The sequence below is a fragment of the Sylvia atricapilla genome, chromosome 1 (genome assembly GCF_009819655.1).
Source record: "Sylvia atricapilla isolate bSylAtr1 chromosome 1, bSylAtr1.pri, whole genome shotgun sequence".
In the NCBI taxonomy this organism is placed as follows: Eukaryota; Metazoa; Chordata; class Aves; order Passeriformes; family Sylviidae; genus Sylvia; species Sylvia atricapilla.
Window position 1 is genome coordinate 8491605 of NC_089140.1, and position 20583 is coordinate 8512187.

At 38.7% G+C, this 20583-nt stretch overlaps 2 protein-coding genes across 3 annotated transcripts in view; one reads left to right on the plus strand and one right to left on the minus strand.

Moving 5' to 3' along the window:
* RNF32 (ring finger protein 32) overlaps window positions 1-8815 on the plus strand; it is an 86837-nt gene extending 78022 nt beyond the window's left edge. The window contains 8 exon segments of the mRNA XM_066326905.1: window positions 1623-1806; window positions 1809-1920; window positions 6114-6238; window positions 7867-7895; window positions 8346-8387; window positions 8389-8468; window positions 8713-8727; window positions 8730-8815. Of these exon segments, the coding sequence (XP_066183002.1) occupies window positions 1623-1806; window positions 1809-1920; window positions 6114-6238; window positions 7867-7895; window positions 8346-8387; window positions 8389-8468; window positions 8713-8727; window positions 8730-8815 (673 nt within the window).
* A 4922-nt stretch (window positions 8816-13737) lies between these two features.
* Window positions 13738-20583, minus strand: part of LMBR1 (limb development membrane protein 1) — a 67705-nt gene continuing 60859 nt past the window's right edge. For both annotated transcript variants that reach the window (XM_066314497.1, XM_066314505.1), the window contains one exon: window positions 13738-20565. In XM_066314497.1, the coding sequence (XP_066170594.1) occupies window positions 20483-20565 (83 nt within the window). In that variant the 3' untranslated portion in view covers window positions 13738-20482. The remainder of the gene's footprint in view (window positions 20566-20583) is intronic.

A 20583-nucleotide genomic window follows, 5' to 3' on the forward strand; every position in this document is an offset into this window, starting at 1 on the left:
ATTGCACACCTGGATTTGAGGCACCATCTGTGCCTGTCCTCCTCGTGAAAAATAAAGGGCCACCAAGTGGGAATAACCAGGAAAATAGCCAGAGGAAGCCTACACTCCTACGAGAAGGACTTTCACAGAATTCTGGATCTGAAGGAAACACATCAGTGCTAATCAAAGACATGGGCAGTGCTTCTGGCTCAGGAAGCCACATTTTAAACGTGGGAAGTCCTTGAAGAAGCTGAGGCTGTACGAAACACATTCTTACCACATCCCTGAGGCATTTTCTTTCTTGCCTTGGACAAAAATGGGACACCAGGGGGGCAGAGATCTTTGTTTGGTCCATATGGGTACCCTTCACCTGTCCTCTTTATAAAGATTTCTTTTCCTTTTCGTGTTGACTTTATCATGGAGCTGCCATGACTCAAGGGCAGGTTGGATGGGCTTGGAGCAACCTGGTCTAGTGGAAAGTGCAGGGGAGAGGAGCAGAACAAGGTGATCTTTAAGGCCCCTTCCAACCCAAACCTTGCTGTGAGGGTGAGTCAGAGCAGCCCTGTACCAGTGGCTCCTCTTTGTCACAGCTAAGGGGGGTCACTTCATTCCCTGCAGCCTCCCCTCTGGCACCAAGTGACGTCCTCCTGCTGTGCCAGTGGGGATGCTGGATCACAGCCAAGCAGCCTCAGCCCCAAAGGGGCTGCCAACATCATCCCTGCCCTGTGTACCACAGGTCTCCCTGGATACAGCTAGCTCATCTAGCAGAACAGTTCTGTTTATTGCTACAGCCACATCTTTTCCTCAGTTCAGACTGAATTTTGTGATTCCTGCCATTTTCTTAAAAAATCCATTCCCTGTACATTGCAGGCAGCCCATTGAGGGTGAAATGAGGTTGACAGGAGAGGAACAGACTTGGTGATTTATGGATCCAAAGTTAACTTTTGGAACAGATGTTAAGGTCTTTTCCACTGGATCCTGAGGAGAAAATAACAGAAACTGTAGGTTTCTTATCTGCTATTGATGAGGCTGTTTCTCCTGAGAAATATTACTGAAGTCCTTGTGCATGTCTGCTTGTAAAAGAATTCTATTCTTGTCAAATCAGCTAAAGATTATCAATGGAAGATCCTGATTTTACATAGTATTATTTTACATCTCCTAAACTAAAACATGAGTATGGGGAGAAATGGAGGAACAGGTAGATAAGCTCATTCCCTGTATAAAAATAATACATTCTTGTTTATATTCAGTGTTCTGGAAGGTAAATTTAGCCTTTGGGATTGTTTTTAATTATATGAAATTAAGATGTGTTTGGGCATGCCAAACTTTTATAGTTCATAATGAGTTTATTGAATATAATAATTATGAGCTCAGCAATTAAAACTTTAAAATTACTGTTATTTTATTTAATATAAATGATAAATCAAAGATTTCATTTGACTTTTTATAAGTTAAAACTAGCATGTGTCAGAAACATCAATCTTATACTTCATATTACGGTAATTGCGTGTTAGGCCTCAATACTGGAGTTGTACGTGTATAAAAGCATTTAACAATTCAAAAATAATGGCTAAGTGCAGAGTTTCTTTTAATTTACTATAATATGTATGGATTTAAATGATTTTAAACAATAATTACTCAAGATTGGTTGGGGGGTTTTTGTTTTTTTAGGGCTGCTCCTCCAAACAAGAGACAAGAGCAGTTTCTGAATTATATGATCCTCTACAAAATCATATAATACACAGTCATCAGCTACAGGATCTTTTACTAACAGATTCTTCTAAGCCAAGGACAAGGAACACCAAGAACTTTTGCAAATCCCATGAATAAAAGAAATAGGCAGAATAATATTAGATACTGGACTAATAAAAAAGGAGTGCAAAAGCAAGGAAGATGCAGAAAAGGAGTATCTTCTTGACCCCAGTGCTCCACAGCTGACAGGTAAACCATTCTGAATTTTTGTTTTTATTTAAAGTAAACTAAAATGTGGAAGCTAAGCTTTCTGTACAGAAGATGATTTAATGCTAAACAGCATGGTGTCTTGTTTTAAAATTTATCAAAATTCAGCAGTTCAAGCCCTAAGGTAAAAAATGGAATTGCCATCAGTGGCTTACATGTGTCTTTTCATATCTGAAATGCATTTAAAATATTAGTCTTGTGACAATGAAGGTAAAAAGGTGAAACTCTAGTGCATCCTCATGAAGAGATTTTCTTCATTAGAAGCAAGAAGTACTTTAATATCTATTGAATGTCATAACTTCCTTTACATTTTATTCTCAAAAAAAAAGTGATCTGCTTACCGTATTTAGTTGGGGGAAGGTTCTACCATTAAGATTTTTTTTAAGATTATTTGAAATGGTCTGGTTTATTCCTTATTCTGTAAAAAGACATTTAATAATGCTGCATGAAATGTATTCTTTGTTAATATATACTCAGCTTTGCTCAAAGTTAAAAAGGTTTGTTTTTACAATGGTCCTGGGGCTAAACCAGGGAGGAATTAACACCTGTAGCTAAATACCTTTTTCAAATTTAGAAGCAAACATGCAGCAAGATAAAAGTCACAGATGTGAGGGCTTGGAATGATGCCTGGTGAGAAAACTCACTTTTAAATAGTGTTATAATAATACAGTGGTGGAGCAGTGACAGACGATATTGCTTAGAAAAACAAAGCCAGGAAGCATCTTAACAGACCAGGAGACCAAATGTGCTTCTTGCCTCTCAGTTTCAGCCCTATGTTTCCCTTTTCTAAAGATTTCAACTGTAGTTTTTGCCCTGAACTTCTTCTTGTGTCCATCCTTTCTGTTGCCTTGATTAGGCACTAATTAAAGAACCTTCTGGCTCCAAAATTTGCAGGTTTTTGAGCATAATAAACATTCATCATTGTTAATAACTGTTTTATTTTTTTTCTTTTTTATGGAAATGCCCTTTGGCCTCCCTGAAGATCAGGTTGGCTTTGCCACAGGAACTGTCACAGTAGTCCCAGCTCCAGAGGAAACCCACCAAACCAGGGATGCTCCATCCAAGCACATCTACCTTTGGAAACAGAGGGAAACTTCAGACAGAGCACAATTGAGTGACAGGACTAAGGTAACAAGATGAGGTAATTAGCACTATATTTACATGGTTTATAGTTCTAAAGATGGGAGGGTTTTTTCTTTTTTACATTTTGAAGAGAGGATAGCAGGGGGAAAAACAGAAAAGAGGTATTGGGGTTAAAGTGAACATCAATAATGAGTGATTATGGAAGCTAAAGGCTGAGGTGAAAAAATGCAGCCCAGGTGTGAGCATGTTTTCTGCCATTATTAGAAATACTAAGTATTTTCTTTTTAAATCACAGCACTGACTGAATTTTCCCACACAAGTGTTTGTGCAAGGGATTCAAAAGGCTGTGCTGAAATAGTTTTTGAAATTTTAATTGTTCCTGGGTTTTAGTTTGTAGTATTTTTACCAATATTCTCATATTATTTCAAACTGAATCTGTCAAACTTTCTCTTCCTTAATAAGGATTGCGTAGTTTAAACATTAAAACTGCAAAACAACTTTGTTTGATTGCCCATAAACTCAAGAAGAAAATGTTGCATTGAATTACATTTTCCAAGTTTCACAGGTCTGTGTCCTTCCTTTTTTTTCAATAGGGGTTTGATTCCTAAAATCCAGCAGTGATAGTTTAAAGGTTAATGCATATAAACACTTGGATAAGGTTCATTTTAGGATAAATAACTTGGTTGTAAATGGGTGTATCAGTAAATGGGTTGGGCTTTTAAACTTGATGCATAAGGATGAAAATTCTTGGATGTCTTGAGCTGTGACAAATGTGGGTTTCATTGCTTTCAAAGTGTTGCTTTGAGAATATCTCCACTGAGCCTTTTGCTTTGACCACACATCCCTCCTCGTGTGCCCTGCTGCCAGTTTTCCTTCAGAAACTCTGTTGTATAAAAGTTGTCCTTCTAAACACCTGTACAGCCTGTCTCTCACAAGTGTCCCATCTGGTTTGTATTATTTAGAAGTTCAGCTTTGCTGCCAATCTCTTCTTGTTTGGCAGTTTAAATAATCCATTTGTGAAGCCTTTAAATAAGCATTTTTCTCTTATCCTGGGGGTATACAGAAGGCTTTCCACAAAGCCATCTCATTTTTTCCTTAAAACATGACCACAGTGCTTGGAAAGAAATCAAGAGCAGGCATTTTTTAGGTTGTGATACTGCCTTTCATGCTGACATTCCTTTGCTTTCTTGTTCGCTCCCCCTGTACCCAGATTTTCTCATCACAGAGGCCATCACTGGATATATTGGGCTATCAAAACAGGATAACAAAAGTAACAAGGTGGAGTCTAGGTGAACCAAACCTCATGTAGGGAAATCACTCTGCACACTGTTCCAAAAGCACAAACTGACCCAACTGAAACCTTAAAGCTGTTGCTCTGAAACATGGATTCAAATTGATTTATGTTCGAAGAATGTCATGACCTCACAATGAAGTAGGTTAGGCAGATAGTTCAGCTAAAGGGAAGACAGTATTCCTGATAGATCCTTTAGTAGCTCTCAAAAGTTCTTTTAAAAGATCAAAGGCAGTTTGTACAAAATTTAGATGATTAACGATATACATCTGTAGATGGATGAGCTCAGAATGAGAATTTTTGCCTCAAAAATTAACAAATCCTGCCCTAGAATAATGAGATACTTGAGCAAGGGGATCACCAAAACCCCATGATCTCCTAGAGTTCCTTTTTTCTTCATGAGAAATGGGTTTGGATGCACAAGCTGCCTGATGGGGGTTTTGAAAGCTTACACAGAACAAATATGTGCTACACAGTAATGTCAGATTTATGCAAAGATTCTGGTATGAATAAAAGAGTTTACCCTTTCCTTCCCATCTTAGACTGGAACTCTCCTCCAGGTGTCATCAGCTTGCATTGTAACTATTGTATGTGCTCTTCCTTTCTTGTTTTGTCAAATACCATTAAGGCCTCACCATGGACTCAGGTTCCTGGCTTGTAACACAAACCTTGGACATTTCTCCACGGATTCTGATCAATCAACACAAGCAGCTTCCTCTGGTCTTCAAAGATGACAAATATCTATATTCTGCTAGCATATGGTTCTTACTGCTGAGGTACTGACACTGGACTTTATCTGTCACTCGTGGGGGCAGGCAGGAATATTTTAAATGTTTTCATTGTTTCCTTCTTGAAGGAAGCAGAGATTTCACATGTACATGCAGCAAGGCACCTCACATTCATTGCTGGAGATGGACAAGTTCAGCTGTAACAGTGACAGTATCACTGGCCTCTTGTGACCATCTCTTTGTCTCATCATGCTCTTTATTTCTCTTTCTTATGTCACAGCCTCATTAGAGTTGAGAATTTTGCAGCAGCAGCCATGGTTCTTTATTATACTACTTGATTAAATTTTATTTTTAGGAATGCATAAATGCAGTGCTGAGGAAAACTTCACAATTCTGAGACTTTATCTACACTGATTATTTGAGATTATGTTGTTGTTACATTCTTTAGTTAATCCCATTTTAAAGGCTCTGAAAAGTAACAAAATAAATTCTAATTACTCAGCAAATGAAAATGTACATTAAAAAATCCTGTATAAATCCTGCATGCAAAAGAGGTTCTGATAATTACTGAATAACTAATCCATTAATGGCTTAGGCTGGAAGGGACCTTAAAGATCATCCAGTCCCAACTCCCTGCAATGGGAGGAACACCTTCCCCTATCCCACGTTGCTCAGAGCCCCATCCAGCCTGGCCTTGAGCACTCCCAGGGATGGGACAGCCACAGCTTCTCTGTACAGCCTGTTCCAGTGCCTCACCACCCTCCCAGGGAAGAATTTCTTCCCAATATATAACCCAAACCTACCCTCTTAGAGTTTGAAGCCATCACCTCCTTGTCCTATCTCTCCATGCCCTTGTCAGAAGCCCCTCTCCAGTTCTCTTACAGCTCCTTTAGCTACTTAATAGTAAGAAATACACTGCCTGATGGTGCCTTGTCTGATGATAGATTTATATGAAGTATCTGTATAAAGTGTTTCTGAGCAAATGCATTATTAATGAATTTCATATGAAGAAAGTCTATTGTCTGTAAAGGCCAATGGGGTTTATTCAGTGCTTTGTTGGTATTGTTGCTCAGAAATCAGGAGTCACCATTCCTTTCCACTTCCAGCTGAAGAATGGGTAAAAAAGGGATCCACACATCATGGAAAATCCATACAACGTTGTGCAATAGTCAAGTAAGAATTTGCAATTCAACCTAGGGTACAAATATAACTGAGCAATTGGACTCACAATTGTACTTATTTATTTTCCTGAGGTACCTCGGAAAGTCATTTGGAGGATGAAATAAAGGGAAGATTCTACTTTTAGACACCATTTAGCTTTGAATAAGTGGACCAACTCAGTGGCCAACTCTGGTACTATTTTGAACATGACAGCTAGAGGAAGACTGGCAGTATTTCTGCACTTCTGCAGTTATGACTGTAGAGAAGTCTTTTGATCTGTTCTAGCAAAGCAAGGATAGGCTATTTTCTGCTTCAAATAAACTGCTGTTAGATATGATTCTGGCCTTCATTCATCAAGTAAACATTTGCTGTTTGTACAATACAAGATAAGGTTTTGTCTTCTCAAAAGTTTTGGCAATTTCAGTTTCGTACAACAGTTATTTCTACTTGGAAAACAAAGTAGATGTACACCGAATGCCAGACAGTCACTTCCTCAGGTTATCTGATGAAATGCCTGCATTTTACTTTGATGACTTGCTCAATGCAGATGTGTAGCATGGGCACAAATACATTCTGCTTTATTACATCCTGAAAATATTAAGCAAAAGACACAAGTGACAAATGGAACAGAGAGCTGCTTCAGAGAGGTGATGATGGTAATTAGAAGAATTATTGCAACTGCTTCCAAATTTCTTTCCACAGTGCATTTTAGGGTAGTTTTTCTGACTGTTACCCTTTTAAATTCTTTTAGAAGACTTTGCACAGCCAAGTCTGTGTTGTGAATCAAAGTCTTTGAATAACCTTAGATACAGGGCTTTTGCTTTTTACATCAACATTAGCTAGAGGTGAACAACTGTCCACAGACAGGTGGGAGAGGTCTGGAAAGATCTGCCAATTTCTGGCTACCCTAAAAGTCTGAAACTTCACAAGAGAGAGCAAAAGACAGCGCTCATTAAAAAGGTTACTTAAGATTTGGCACAAAAAGGCAAATGCCTCTGGAATTCTTTTTGTCCTCGGTGTTTCGTCAGCTTTCCTCCTTCAAGGGAAAAAGCCACTGTATCTGAAAGCTTTCCCTCCAGCTGGCTGCTGGCCATTAATCCTCTTGTGTTTGCCAGCTCAAGAGTGCTCACTGCTTGTTCTGGCCTTCACTCCTTTCCCGGTTTCTCCTTCCTCTGAGAGCCAACTGCTTTTTTTGTCCAAATCTATATCTTTTGTCAGGACAGAGATCATCAGCACATAGTGGGAATTTAGGTCAGATAAAGGTGAAGTTTTCTTGCAGCCTGTCAATTTACTTTCCCTTTTGTTTTATTGCATGTGAGAAATGCTACATTTGATGTGTATTGGCCCTTGAAATGTAATGTCTCTAGTGGGAAAGAGGAGAAAAATTTATCAGATTTTATTTCAAATGTTTGTTTTATAATTTTTTTCCTCCAGGCAGTAGCAGTTGCCATTTCTTGCTTTCTACCACCCTATGTGCTGGTAACACAAAATTCACAATTTCACAAACTAGTTTTATTTTCACTCAAAAGATTGCAGTAATCACAGAAGGAAACTGATGACCTTTCAGAATTTTTCTTGTCAGCATTTGTTTTTCCTTTTCAGCTGTTAGAGTGCTTTAAAGTCAGGTTTGGTTCTGGGGTTGTTTTTTTTTCTTTGAAAAAACAGGTGCTGCATTCATGTTCCCATGTAGTCCATTAAGGGAGTACATTTTTATATAACTATTCAAGCACATAATACATGAGTCTTTTAATTAAACCTAAGTGAATATCTTAATTAATTAAATGTAATCATCTTGAAAAGTAACTCTGATTCCAGATTTCTATGGTAAGAAATATAATTTAAAGCCATTTTATGATGAAGTAATTTTTTCTCTTTTATAACCCTTTTTAAAAGCATATGGGAAAACATAGTTTGTAACTGAGCTATACAGGTGTACACTAACCTGGAATAATTTAATCCATGAAATTTCACATGAATATGTGGAGACTTACAAAATTCCCATAACACTTTAATTTTAAAAATATGCATGTTGTAAAGAGTTCATGGTTTGATTAATAAACTGTTTTTACATTCTGTAATCTAGCCTGTTTCATCTGTACCAACGAGATGAAATATATTGTGAGTAATTATAATTATAATTTTTTTCAGTCATGCTTGAAAACTTTTGAAAAATTTACAGGTAAAAAGTTGTCCTGTGTGTAGAAAAGAGCAGTATCAAACCAGAGTAATACATGATGGGGCATGCTTACTTAAATTGAATGAATTAGGTAAGACTTCTTCTACAGGTGTGTCACCAGACAATATTTATTTCTTAATAATGTTCCAAATGCATTACACTTTTAGTAAGAAACTAGACAGAATGAACGCACTACAAAAGTTAAAGTTCGAAAAAATGCATTAAATCATTGTATCATAAAAATAATGAAATTATATAAATTCAAGTTTCCTCTTCTTGAGCAGAATTGTGTCTGAGAATTCAAGCTTCCGGGAGGGGAATGTATTGTTAGAAAGAGTGTAAAGACTTGAGAGAGTTACTCCTAAGGATAAAAAATTAAGAGAGCAATTATTTCACAAAAAGTTATGTTGTATTCACTTCCTTGGTCTGTTTCCCTGAGGCGACTCAGCTTCCTTAAACTCCTGAATATCAGCTCCTTCCCTTTTCACTTTGTCCTTCTTATTCATACTAAACAGGCAGCACTGGAGCCACTCAGTTGTTCTGTCAGTCTGCTCACTCCATCCTCTTTAGATTCAATGCAAAATCCTTCCCTGTAGCAGAGAAAAAGAAAACCAAGGTGACTGAAGAATGTTGATGTTACACTCAAAAGTGCTCCAGCCCTTAGGTTTGGAATAAATTAACCTGTCAGCAGATTGTGACTGTTCTCAAGAAGCATGACTGGAACAGACACCAACAACACTTTGATTTTTCTGCTGTTGGGAAGTCTGGGGAAGCGGGTGTAGGCTTCTTTCCCAAGAAGGCTGCCAGTTTCCCATGGGCCCATGCTAAGCCACGAACACAAGGTCTCAGCAACTGGAGGTTGAAGAAAGCTCCTAAAATGTGCTGAAAGCTGCGGCTGAATGGTGTTGGTCAAAATTTCTCTCACTGAACTTCAGCTGGCTACAGCAGCAACCCACCAAACCACCTCCCCTGGGTGAGCTTTAGGGTCTCTGGCTGCCCACATTTCAGCCCATGGTCACCAAAGCCATGGGAAGGTCTTTATCCAACACAGTGTCCACAGAGAAGCCTCAGCATAGGAACTCTTTCTCCCAGGTAACACCTGAGGATTTTACAGGGAACAAAATGGGCATCGCTTTTCTCTCCTACTAAGAATAAATTTACAAAGCCTTCTTATAACGATTATCCAGGTTTGAATAAATTCAGTGCAAGTCATAATTTAAGGACCTGCACTTATTTTTCTTAGTGGCTTTCAAGTGGGAACTCTAGATGAGTTTTCCTGCTGTTCGCTCTTACACTTTAAAGTGTTGTTAATGATAACATTTAAGAAAGTTCTCACAAGGAGCTATCCATTTCCAGACTCTAAAAAGCTTTTCTAAAATAAAATTTGCTTCTCAAAATTGAACTGTGCTTTTAAAATGTCACTCCCTAAACATTAGCATAATCAAATGGCATCACAATAGCAAAAAAACATCACCCAACTATTTTTTTAATAACCCTGCCACCTCTGGAAGGATCACAAAGGTTAAATGTCAAGTTTCATATGCTTAAATAAATATTACAAAATAAAAAACAAGTTCTGAAATATTAGTGGTAGGAAGGACACATATTGCTTGTTTCAGGGTGCTACAGTAGCCCTTATTACACCTGGCATTAAAATTTTTAATAATCTAGATCAAAGGAGATAAGAAAGGTCACTGAAACCAAAGTAGGCTACTTTTTAGCACTCCTATACACAGAGTGCAGGGTGTTGCTTCAGCATGTTAGGTAGTGAATTTCTTTGATCCTACCTATAAATGTCACTCTGTATGTCATTTAATTGTGGTATACCCTTTTATTGGTGCAATTAAATCTTTTCTAATGCATTACATTATCTCCAGCTCTGCTAAAAATCCTGCCATTGTTTAGGAAGCGAGGTAAGTCATTGTGAAATGATGCAGTTGGCTTTAGTTTCTTCCTCCCCCCTCCACATGATTTCTCCCAACGATTTTAATTTAAATCTCACCAAACAGCATAATGGTCCTGGAATTTGTTTAGTCGTTTGACTTCCTTTATCACACAGAGATGGTAAACATTCTGTTGCTAACCTGAAGTGGCTCCAAGCAGCAAAACTAGGAGGATATTAAACCAGTAAAAGCTTATCAACTGATTCATTGATATGCCGTAAATTCCAGCCTTTTCATTTTACTTTTGAGGGTTGCCATAAGTCAACACATTAGTAAGCAATTTGCTGACATGGGATCACTTAAAAAGGCTTCCCCATGGACAAAGTTCACCTCGGTGCTTTGTTTCATCGTTTCATTTTATCATAGTCTTGTGCTGTTGTACAGATGACTGATGCAGCTTTGTATACCGATGGGGGATTTCAGTCACTTTATGCCACTCTCTCCAAGCTTCAGGAAGTCTCAGACATAAAATGTACAAGATATGGTGTTTTTAGAAGTAAATTCAGTTGCTGTTTCAGTTATTCTAGGAAAAAAAAAAAAGAAGTTATTCAGTATTACATATTAAGAGAGCAGAATTTCATTTTTACATCCTAGAACATGACAATAACAAATGATTTAAAATGCTGATTTCCTTTCTGTTCACACTGATAGTTCACACTGATTTACCCATTAGCAAAACTTCTGGTTTAAATTTCAGTTACACTTCTCTTTCTTCCCAACCTTAGACTTTATTTACTGATTGATGGATATGAGTTGGGTCAGGTCATGCTACAAAAAAATCCAGGAGTAGCTCAAAGAAGATAGTATCTTAGCAGCAGAGGAACTGCATAGATCTCTGTCTCATGCAGGAAAAGAGTTTTCCTTTTTTTTTTTTTTTTTTTACAGTTTCAGCTCAAGTATGCTCACTTGCTTACAAAACCAGGTCAGGTTTGGTCAAGTCTGATACCACCGTAAATGAAGACCAAGCATAACTCAGGGCCAGAAGTGTTTTCAAATTGATCAACCTTTACTTGACGGTGAACAGAAATCCCAAGTTACGTAAGAGTTGAGTGTAATCTTACCTTGTTCTTCCTGAAGCCAGATTTCAATATGAAACCACAAAGGGCAGTTAAAATTGCAATGCAGAGATTCAGTTCTAGAACCCAGCTAACAACAGTCAGGTACAACTTACCAGGGTTGTTATTGATTAAATACATAATCAGATCAAAATTTTCAAGATATAAGCAGCATTTCACCGGTCGGGATTGTTTGGAGATCACAAAGTGTAAATATTGGAGGAGGCCTGTGGGGGGAATGTTGTTTATTTGGGTTTTGTTTTATGCATACCACTGAAGGTCAGTGTGAAGGTCTGTGTGGGAGAGACCAGGATGTTTCTTTCTTGACACTGAGCAGTCATGAAGGGAAGCACCAGGTTCCCCACAGAATTCTCTAACAGAGTACAGGAGGGGCTGCTGCTTTTCCCATCACTTTGGGCTTTAAATACATCCACAATACAAAGGTTCTCAGGGAACTTCTTTCTTTATTGTTACACTGCTAAATCAGCATTTACTAACAAGGAAACTAATCCAATTCCTTCTGACAAATGGATACATCCCTTCAATATCCCGTTGTGTTAGGGATCATCTGGGAACACAGTAAGTCATAACAGTCCTCAGTTAGCAGTGAATCAGACCATAGAATAAGAAGAATATGAGATCATGCTAGCAGAAAATTTAGGAAAACCAAAGTTTACATAAATTCTTAGTGAGTTTTCCACATAATTTCTGAGGGAATTTTGTGGTATTTGGGCTCTTGATTTCTTTGGGTCTAGAAAAGTTAGTTTTAAATACTCTGATACATGCTATGAAGGGTCACTTTCGCTGGAAGGGAGCAGATGTGCTGGTAGAGAAAAGCTACTAAAACAAAAAAAAGGTAAATTAAACAATAGGAAAATGCTCAGGTGCCATGAGGTCATGTCTGACCTTGAGCTCAACCCTTCTACCACCTCGCCTCCAACTTCCCAACCCACACTCCCTGAAAAAATGGCTCCTTCTTTTCCTAGTAGGTTTTCTCACAGGAAATGCATGGAGAGAAAGGTTCACGTTTCCTGGTCTTGATACAGATGTCAAAATGCCCCTTAAAACTGCTGCACACATGTGCAGAGACACGCAGACAAGTCTAAGACTTGTGTGAGTCCCTGCAGAGTTTTCAGATACAGGGGTACATTAGGAGCAAGTGGCCACAGTGAGTTGGGACTGCACTCAAGATGATTAAATTCAAGAAAAGCAATCCTTTTAGGTATTTACTTTGTTGAGCCCCTTGTGGGAGCATCTTCATATCTGAAGATGAGATTGCCCAGGCCTATATGCAATATAGAAACATACTCAAGGCAGTAAAAAGGCATAAAAATCTATACTGAGGACAACACCTGAGATAACTCTTCTCCTACTGTCTGTCAAAAAAACCAACTCAACCAACCAATTCCCAAAAAACACAAAAAATAAACTGAAGACATGACGTAGTGCCAGAGCTCAAGCTTGGAGGTTTCTGTGTCCACTTGAGCTCTGCATTTCTAAAAAATGCATAAGCACCCCCACAGACAGCAAAAAGGATGATAATAGACCTCCATAAAACCATTGAGGGAATTTGGGATCACTTCTCATATAGAAAATAAAAGGAAATGTAACCTTTCAGGTGTGGAAAAAGCTGGTGCAAGCAGAAAGGCTTGTTTTACTATGGATGTTTGAGAACAAAATTAAAGCTTAAAGCATGGCAAGGGCCCTTCACATTTGACATTTCTGAAATCTTGGACAATTAAAACTGGAATATACTGCCTAGAGACAGCACAGCAATCCCATCACAGATAGCCCCTGCCAGGCTGGTTAAATACCAGGAAAAACGCAGCTATGTTTGATCCTGTGCAGCTGGGTGGATCAAACATCTCCAGGTCCCTTCCAGCCACGTGATTCTTGAACTTTAAAAACAGCCTAAACTTTCCTGCGAAATGGAATTTGAAGTCTGAAGCTGTTTCAGTTACAGACAGTTTAGGAAGCATGGTGGTCAGGGGTTCAAGATGTAAAAATTGCCCTTCAGTCAAACTATAAAGCGCTTGAAAATCACTTACAAATTACATAATGAGCATACTTTGCTATAAACAATCCCCACTGGCCTAAAGCAGAGGGTTCAAATTAGCTGCACACCTGTCTTAGAACACAGGGCTGTGATGCCTCTGAATGTAGAGAATCTCCATCACATTCTCTATCTCAGCTATTTTAGAAATGCAATCACTTGAGAATCTCAGAAGCAGGTTAAATTGGGAGGAGGAAGATGAGAGAGGAACACCGCTCTTCATAACAATTACTGACAGGATAATTTAGAATGACACAGATTCTCATTTTTTCATTGCTTATAACAAAAAACAGGCACAAAACTCTGCTATAAATCACACTTTACCTTTATTGAAAACACAGTAAAAAAAAATTCCTACAAAACATTCAGTGTAACATTTCAAACAAAGGAAAAAAAACATATTACCACTGCTTTCCACAAAACAAAACAACAAAAAAATCAGCCTAGCTAAGGCAGCAAATTTTTTCTTTTTTTTTTTCTTTTTTTTTTTTTTTTTTTTTTTTGTAACACAACAAAATACCCACAACAGAGAACATTATAAATCATAATTATGGATGACCTCAAATGAACCAGGAAGGGTTACGTGGGGACAGGGTATCTACACCAAAAACTGTTGTGATTAAAGTAACATTCAAAGCACAATTTTTCAGCTGTGTTCTACCTTGGTCAGACACATCCACGTGAAAGAAAAGTCAACTGCTCAAGACTGTGGAGTTTACAAAACCTAAAGCACAAATCAGACCAAGAGGAGACGACCAGCTCCATTCAGCACCTCCCAGCCTCACACAGTTTAGAGATTGTGCGTAATTTTTTTATTATTTTTTTTGTAAACTGTGATATTAACCAGTAACACTGCAGTGACAAACCTGAATGTGCACAGTGAAGGTACCTGCTGCCATCATCACAGCCCAGCAGCACCAACAGCCACGGAAAAGCCAGCTCAGAATTGTGTTTTCATGGTCATGCCACCCAAGCACACATGAAGCCAATTTCACATGGCAGGGATCAGGGTTCCAGCAGCACCCTGAGAACATCCTCAGTCTCCTCACTGGGAATTTTGAAGACAAAATTTAGTGGAGACAAGAGCAACTCATGATTTCTATTTAGGTAATGTGGGGTTGGGTCCCAAACCCCACAGGAAAGGAAATGCACTCCTTTTTTGTGTACATATGTTTCATACACACAAACACACCAAGATTTCAAATCCCATGACCCTAAGGTATGTTCATTTTCTATCCTTTTTAAAGCAACAGAAATCACACGAAGTAAGACAAAAATACTATGAAACCTAACTTTAAGAAAGTAAAAGTGACTAAATTTTTTTGTTATATAAAGCCAAGGAGGAGAACGTACTCTCAGAGATTTTGTGACTCTAGAATTTTGGTCCGGACTGGAAAAAATCTCATAGTTAGGGGGAAAAGGGAAATCATGCACTAGCTTATTTTCTTCAGCATTTAAACACACCCATTTGAATCCACTGCACAGGTATCACCATCATGCCACTGCCCTGGATGATCAATTCACATGGGGAGAGAAGGCCCAAAATATGCTCATACACGTGAAATACAAAACTCCAGAGAACAGGTGAAGAGCCTCACCTCAGCAGCTCACAAAGCCTGACCCTGATGAGAACATGAGAGCTGACACAAAGTGTGTCCACCTCCTGCTGAGGAAGGCAGTGAGAGCTGAGGTCTCTCTACATCCCACAGCAGATGAGCTGCAGAGCAGGTCCACAACAGGAGCCACCCTGCAGTGACAGCCACCCCAGGGGCTCCCAGTGCCCAACCAGTTCATTCCCCTCACTCAGAAGGAGGGCTGTACCCTCATACCACTCAAAGCTAAAATCACAAATATATGCAATGACTAAACCCCCTCAGTCATGATTCAAACTGACCTGAGCTCCTGGTAATTTGTTAGAGGACCCTCTAGTGACAGGATTGCTTAAATGGAGTCTAGTGGTAAAAAATAAATTAACAAAAGTGAACATTTTTGTAGTGGAAGAAGAGTTCCAACTACATGGGAAAAGAAATACATTAAAATCAAAGCAAGTGCCCCAATACTTCAATAGCTGGTATCTGTGGAAGCAGGGAATAGATGAAGAATGCAAAATAAAGCCCTGTTCAGGAAAGGAGCTTCATCCAGTGATGCTGACTATAAAACAATGTAATGAGGGTAGGGAGAAAAGCAACAGCAACGCTTGGGGTTAGTGATCAACAAACACTTAGAAGCAGCATTCCAAAGTGCTCAGGTAGGTACATGTCAACATTCAGACACCTAAAAGCCTTTAAGAATTAGGATTTCCTAATCTCTATGTTGACGTAAGGCCTTCATACAGATACAGTTTATAAATAGCTTGGAATTTAAGTATGTCAAGAATATCAGCACTTACAGGATATTTCTCATACTATCTCTTTGACTATTTGGAGTCATCATCTGTGTTTGTTAAAACATTTAATGCTAGATATATTAAAAAAAAATTATGAGCAATAAATGAAACTAAAAAGTTACTAAAGATAAAATATGATAATTAACACAAAACTAACAAGCATCCTCAGGTTTCTGTTGCCAAGACAGAGATACCTTCAGAAGTTCACAGGCTTCTATAAAAGTCCAAGATACTGTTCCACTGTGAATCACAAAAGAGATTTTAAGAAGTGATGAAATTTTTTTCAGTGTCAGTGAATTACTGGCATATTTAGAGAACAACTGACATTTGTACACTAATGATACATAGATCTTCTTCCTCTTTGAAAGAAGAGTTTTAGGTGCTTCAATTGTGAAATATTTCAAAAGCCTTCCACTAAAGCTGCCTTCTGGTATGTTTTCTTACAGCCCATAAATCAAATCTATGTGGATTCCTCTATTTCGTATTTTGTCTGTCTCAAGGGGACAAGCTAGAAAAGGAGGCAGAAGTTGTATCACCATGTGCCTGATGCCTTAGTTTGCTCTTACTGAATGGAATAAATTCAAAAGCAGCATTTTTGTAAAGTTCAAATCCTGACAATGTGACCAAAATAACCTGCCAGCTTACCAACAGCAAATTCAGCGTTCATGAGTTGGGGAGGAAATCAGTGTAGACAATATTGTCTCAACACAGCACTAAAAAAACAACAAAAATCCTAATACTAGGAGGTAGGGAATCTTATTTCATTAAAGCAATTAAAGCTTCACAGTTCACATCAACACTACTTTCAAACAAAACTAAGCACATTTCTCTTTGAAGAGGTTACTTATGTGGCATTAACATCTTGTCTCTGTTTAAACTATTTCACCTTGATTTAAAAAATGCTATTTTCAAGATGAGAGAATATGTTAAATAGGATTTAGCTGTTTTCCTGTATTTGTTATTTCAAAATTTTAGACCTCAGTCCACTAAGGGTAAGGCTCACCTGCTGTACATACACCACCACTCCACTTCTGGAAGAGGAAGAAGAGACGGGAAATAACCTAGAGCATGCTTCAAGAACTCAAGGAAAGCCACATGCAGGAAGAGGCCAACCACTTTCTGTTTCTACCTTATTCCTTTCTAATTTAGACTGTAAATTCTTTAAGGAAAGGGCCACCATGTCCTCACTACACAGCACTGGGCACATGTGAGCACCTCAAGTAGCATCAGCTGCTGCACAGACCCACGGGTGAGTGGCAGAGACATGGTGGGATGGACAGGGGCTGCAGCCCCTTGGCAGCCATCACTCCTGCTGACACAGGGGAGGACATGTCCCCAGGATCTGCTCCCATGTCCATCCTGCCAAGCACCTGCTGCAGGAGCTCCTGCCTGCGCAGGCAGCCCAGCTCTCCCCTCCACTGGTGCTCCAGGTGATACTTGGGAACCAGACAAGGAAAACAACTTGTCAAATCTTTTAATTTCTATGACACTAAAACAATCAACAGGGTCAAAGGTATCGGAAGTACAGGGCCAAAGACAAACAGCACGTTACAGACAGTAAACAAAGCTCCCTATGAATGCAAAACTGTTACTTGTACAGTAACCAATACTATTACTTTTTAGCTTAAAGTGATAAAAGCATGTGTGCTTTATGCTTAGAAACCCCACATATATTACAATTCTGCAATTGCATTTAATATTGTGCTACCAACACAGAAAAAAAAGGCAAAAAACAGCTAACTTAAAACACTCAGTTTACACCTATTTTTTGGTCTTGTGTGGTATCTAGTTGAAGATGGAAGCATTGATGTGCTTTTTGCCTCGTAAGAAGTGAGGCAGATGTTAATGTTACTAAGATCAGCTGTATATACCTTGAAGGTATAGACCACCTGACTCTACATGAGTCAAAATACTAGGAATGTATTGTCAATATCCATTAATGAATTACCAGTTGCTTGTACTTAAGTGACCATATGCTTCTGTGAAAAGTATACAGTGACCTGTATCTTGCATGCAGTGACAAAGCTTTGCATAAGCATGTCATTTTCAAGGCCAAAGGCATATTTTAATGTAGACAGTGTCACAATATCAGCAGTTGATTTTAAAACAAAACACTGTCAGTAGTTGCACAGGGTAGTTCTCAATTTCTTGCCCATCTTGGAAACCACACAGTACCTCAACCATCCCAGAGTCCAGTGTAAAGTCTTCCCTAACAGCCTTAACCCACCCATCTGCCTGCAGAATCCAGCAGAAGGGGTTGGGACAGTCGAGGCCCTAACATTTGTTTTGAAAAAGAGTTTTAAAGTCTTGCCTGAAGCTTGGGTGCTTCTTGGCAGGAACAGCCTGTGCTCAGTTGAAGTAATTGCCCAACTCACTTGCAGAAGCCTCACACACATTATAATAGACCTTTTTCTGTGTTCTTGGGTCACTGATGCCATGATAAACATCTCTCCAAAGGCACGAAGAGCAAGACCTATGCTGGTTGATACTCCTAGGTTTATTCCTAATATTAGTTTCTTCAGAGTGTATTAACTGTCTTAGCATTGTAACAAATATTTCTATAAAGCTAACTGGCCTCACACACCACAATTCAGCAGCCCCATTAAGATATGAGGACAATTTTGGTCATACAATGACTTGCATGAAAAAGTGGACATATTTCAAGTTTTAACTATGACGCCAATACTTAAGGTTACAAGCTCTGAGAACACCTGACTTATGCCCCTAATAATATATCTTCCAATATTTTAAATATAAACTCATTTTAGAACAACTTATAATCATAGCTCTCTGTTATTGGTTGCAGAACTTTGACTCAGATAAAGATTTCTCACTAAAGTGTCATCATTAAACAAAAGAAAAAAATACTTGTAAATCTTAGTGAAATCAAGTAATTTTACTTTTTCTTCCAAGACTTGATACAACACATCAACAGTCAGTTGAATAAACCTTGAATTCATACTAATCACACACACCAAAAAAAAAGTAATTTTCTAGCATCATATTTACTACAGAAATATTTACATTATGCCCCAGTTCAAGTCAGAAAAGGCAGCTGCAAAAAAGATAAATCCTCATGTGTACTGGAGCTTGATTTTTTTAAGCACTTCAGGGGGAAAAAAACCAAGCAGACATTCACACACACAGCAATAAGGTCTACATCCCAGAGCAGTCATCTCAGGAGAAGAGCCAAAAAGTTTCTGACACAAGGTTTACCTTATTTTGGAACCACAGTGGAAACCAAGTTGTCACCAACTAATGTAAGACCTCAAACTACAGACAGGCAGACTTGTTTTACAGGAAACAAACAGAAAAATTTTCTGGCTCCCTACATGATGGACACTCACTGAAGGCATCCCCATTCCAGTCTGTTTGAAGATTACTTGTGGCCAAGCAGGACAAAAAGTGCAACCAGATTTTGAATACTTACTTGGTATTTTTCTGTACTATAAACTGCTTAATTCCTAAGGCTGCAAGGAAATGCTACAAGAACGGACATTATCACCCACTGATGCCATCTTGAATCTAAGGCCTCTGAGCAGTTAAACTGTAACACTGCAGAAATTCAAACTACCAAGAGTGAACACACAAGTTTCACATACCAAACCACCTATTGTCATGTCTATAACCTCAGAATTTAATTACGATATCTACACATATAGGCCTATATACATGTTCATGTGTACATTAAAAAACAGGCTAGTGACAGATAACTGGATTATGCCGCTGAACAGAAACCCTGGTAACTGAAGTATAAATTCGAAGAAACGTACTTCAAATTAAAGATTGTAGAAAACTGCAGCTGCAGCCTCCTAGGCCTATGCTCCTTGCATTGATTCCAGGTACTGCTGACACACAGTAGTTTATCAAGAATTTCACAGGGGGTACTGGGTAGGGGAAGGGACCTCCACAGCACAGCAGCTCACGGAACTGTGAGAGCTGTGACAAGGGCTCTACACAGCTTTTTACAAAGCATACTAGGCTCAGATTTAACACTGAAGTTAATCTTCATCTTGGACTTCCATAAGACATTGTTTGACCACCAGTAAAGCAAGCTGGCATTTAGAGCTAAGGACAGAGAGCTGAAAGCACTGGCCTTCCAAGAAAGCTCCGTGACACAGCCTACTGCATCCAGCACCGAGGGAACTGTGATCTCCCCTGTCCTTTTCAACTCATTCTCAGTAGAGCTGTTTATCTCCTGTCACAGATACCTACTCCAGGTACTTTACATTTCCAGTAAGGGTCAGATTGGCCTTCAAGTGTATGTTTTCTTCTTTTTTTTTTTTTTTTTTTTTTAATCAAGTTCCAAAGTTATTCTTTATACCTGTGTCTGTATAACACAGGAGGTACTGTGCATTCAGATGGTAGCAAGTTTAAAAATAAAGATGTGAGACTTTCAACAAATAAAAAGGAATGCATTTTTTCTCTTCAGCTTCCAGTCTTCAAGGCACCTCCTGCATTAACTTACTGGGAAATAAACAAGCAGACCAAAAGTTCACTGGAAAGAGAAGAATCTGACAGACCTAACTTCCTCAGAAGCACACAGCATCAAAATGAGACAAGTCTCAAACTAAGCTAACAACCAAAAGCAATACAAAAATGCTGATGAGATGACAGGAATGCCATGAGGTTGATGTTTTCAGCTGTGTTGATTGCAGGTGATTGTTATCACAGTGTTTTCTGATGGCCATTTGCAGAAGGCTTTGTCTCCGAGTCTCTTGGATTGTTTGATAGATGAAGTTTATCTAATCCTGAAAGAAATTACAGAA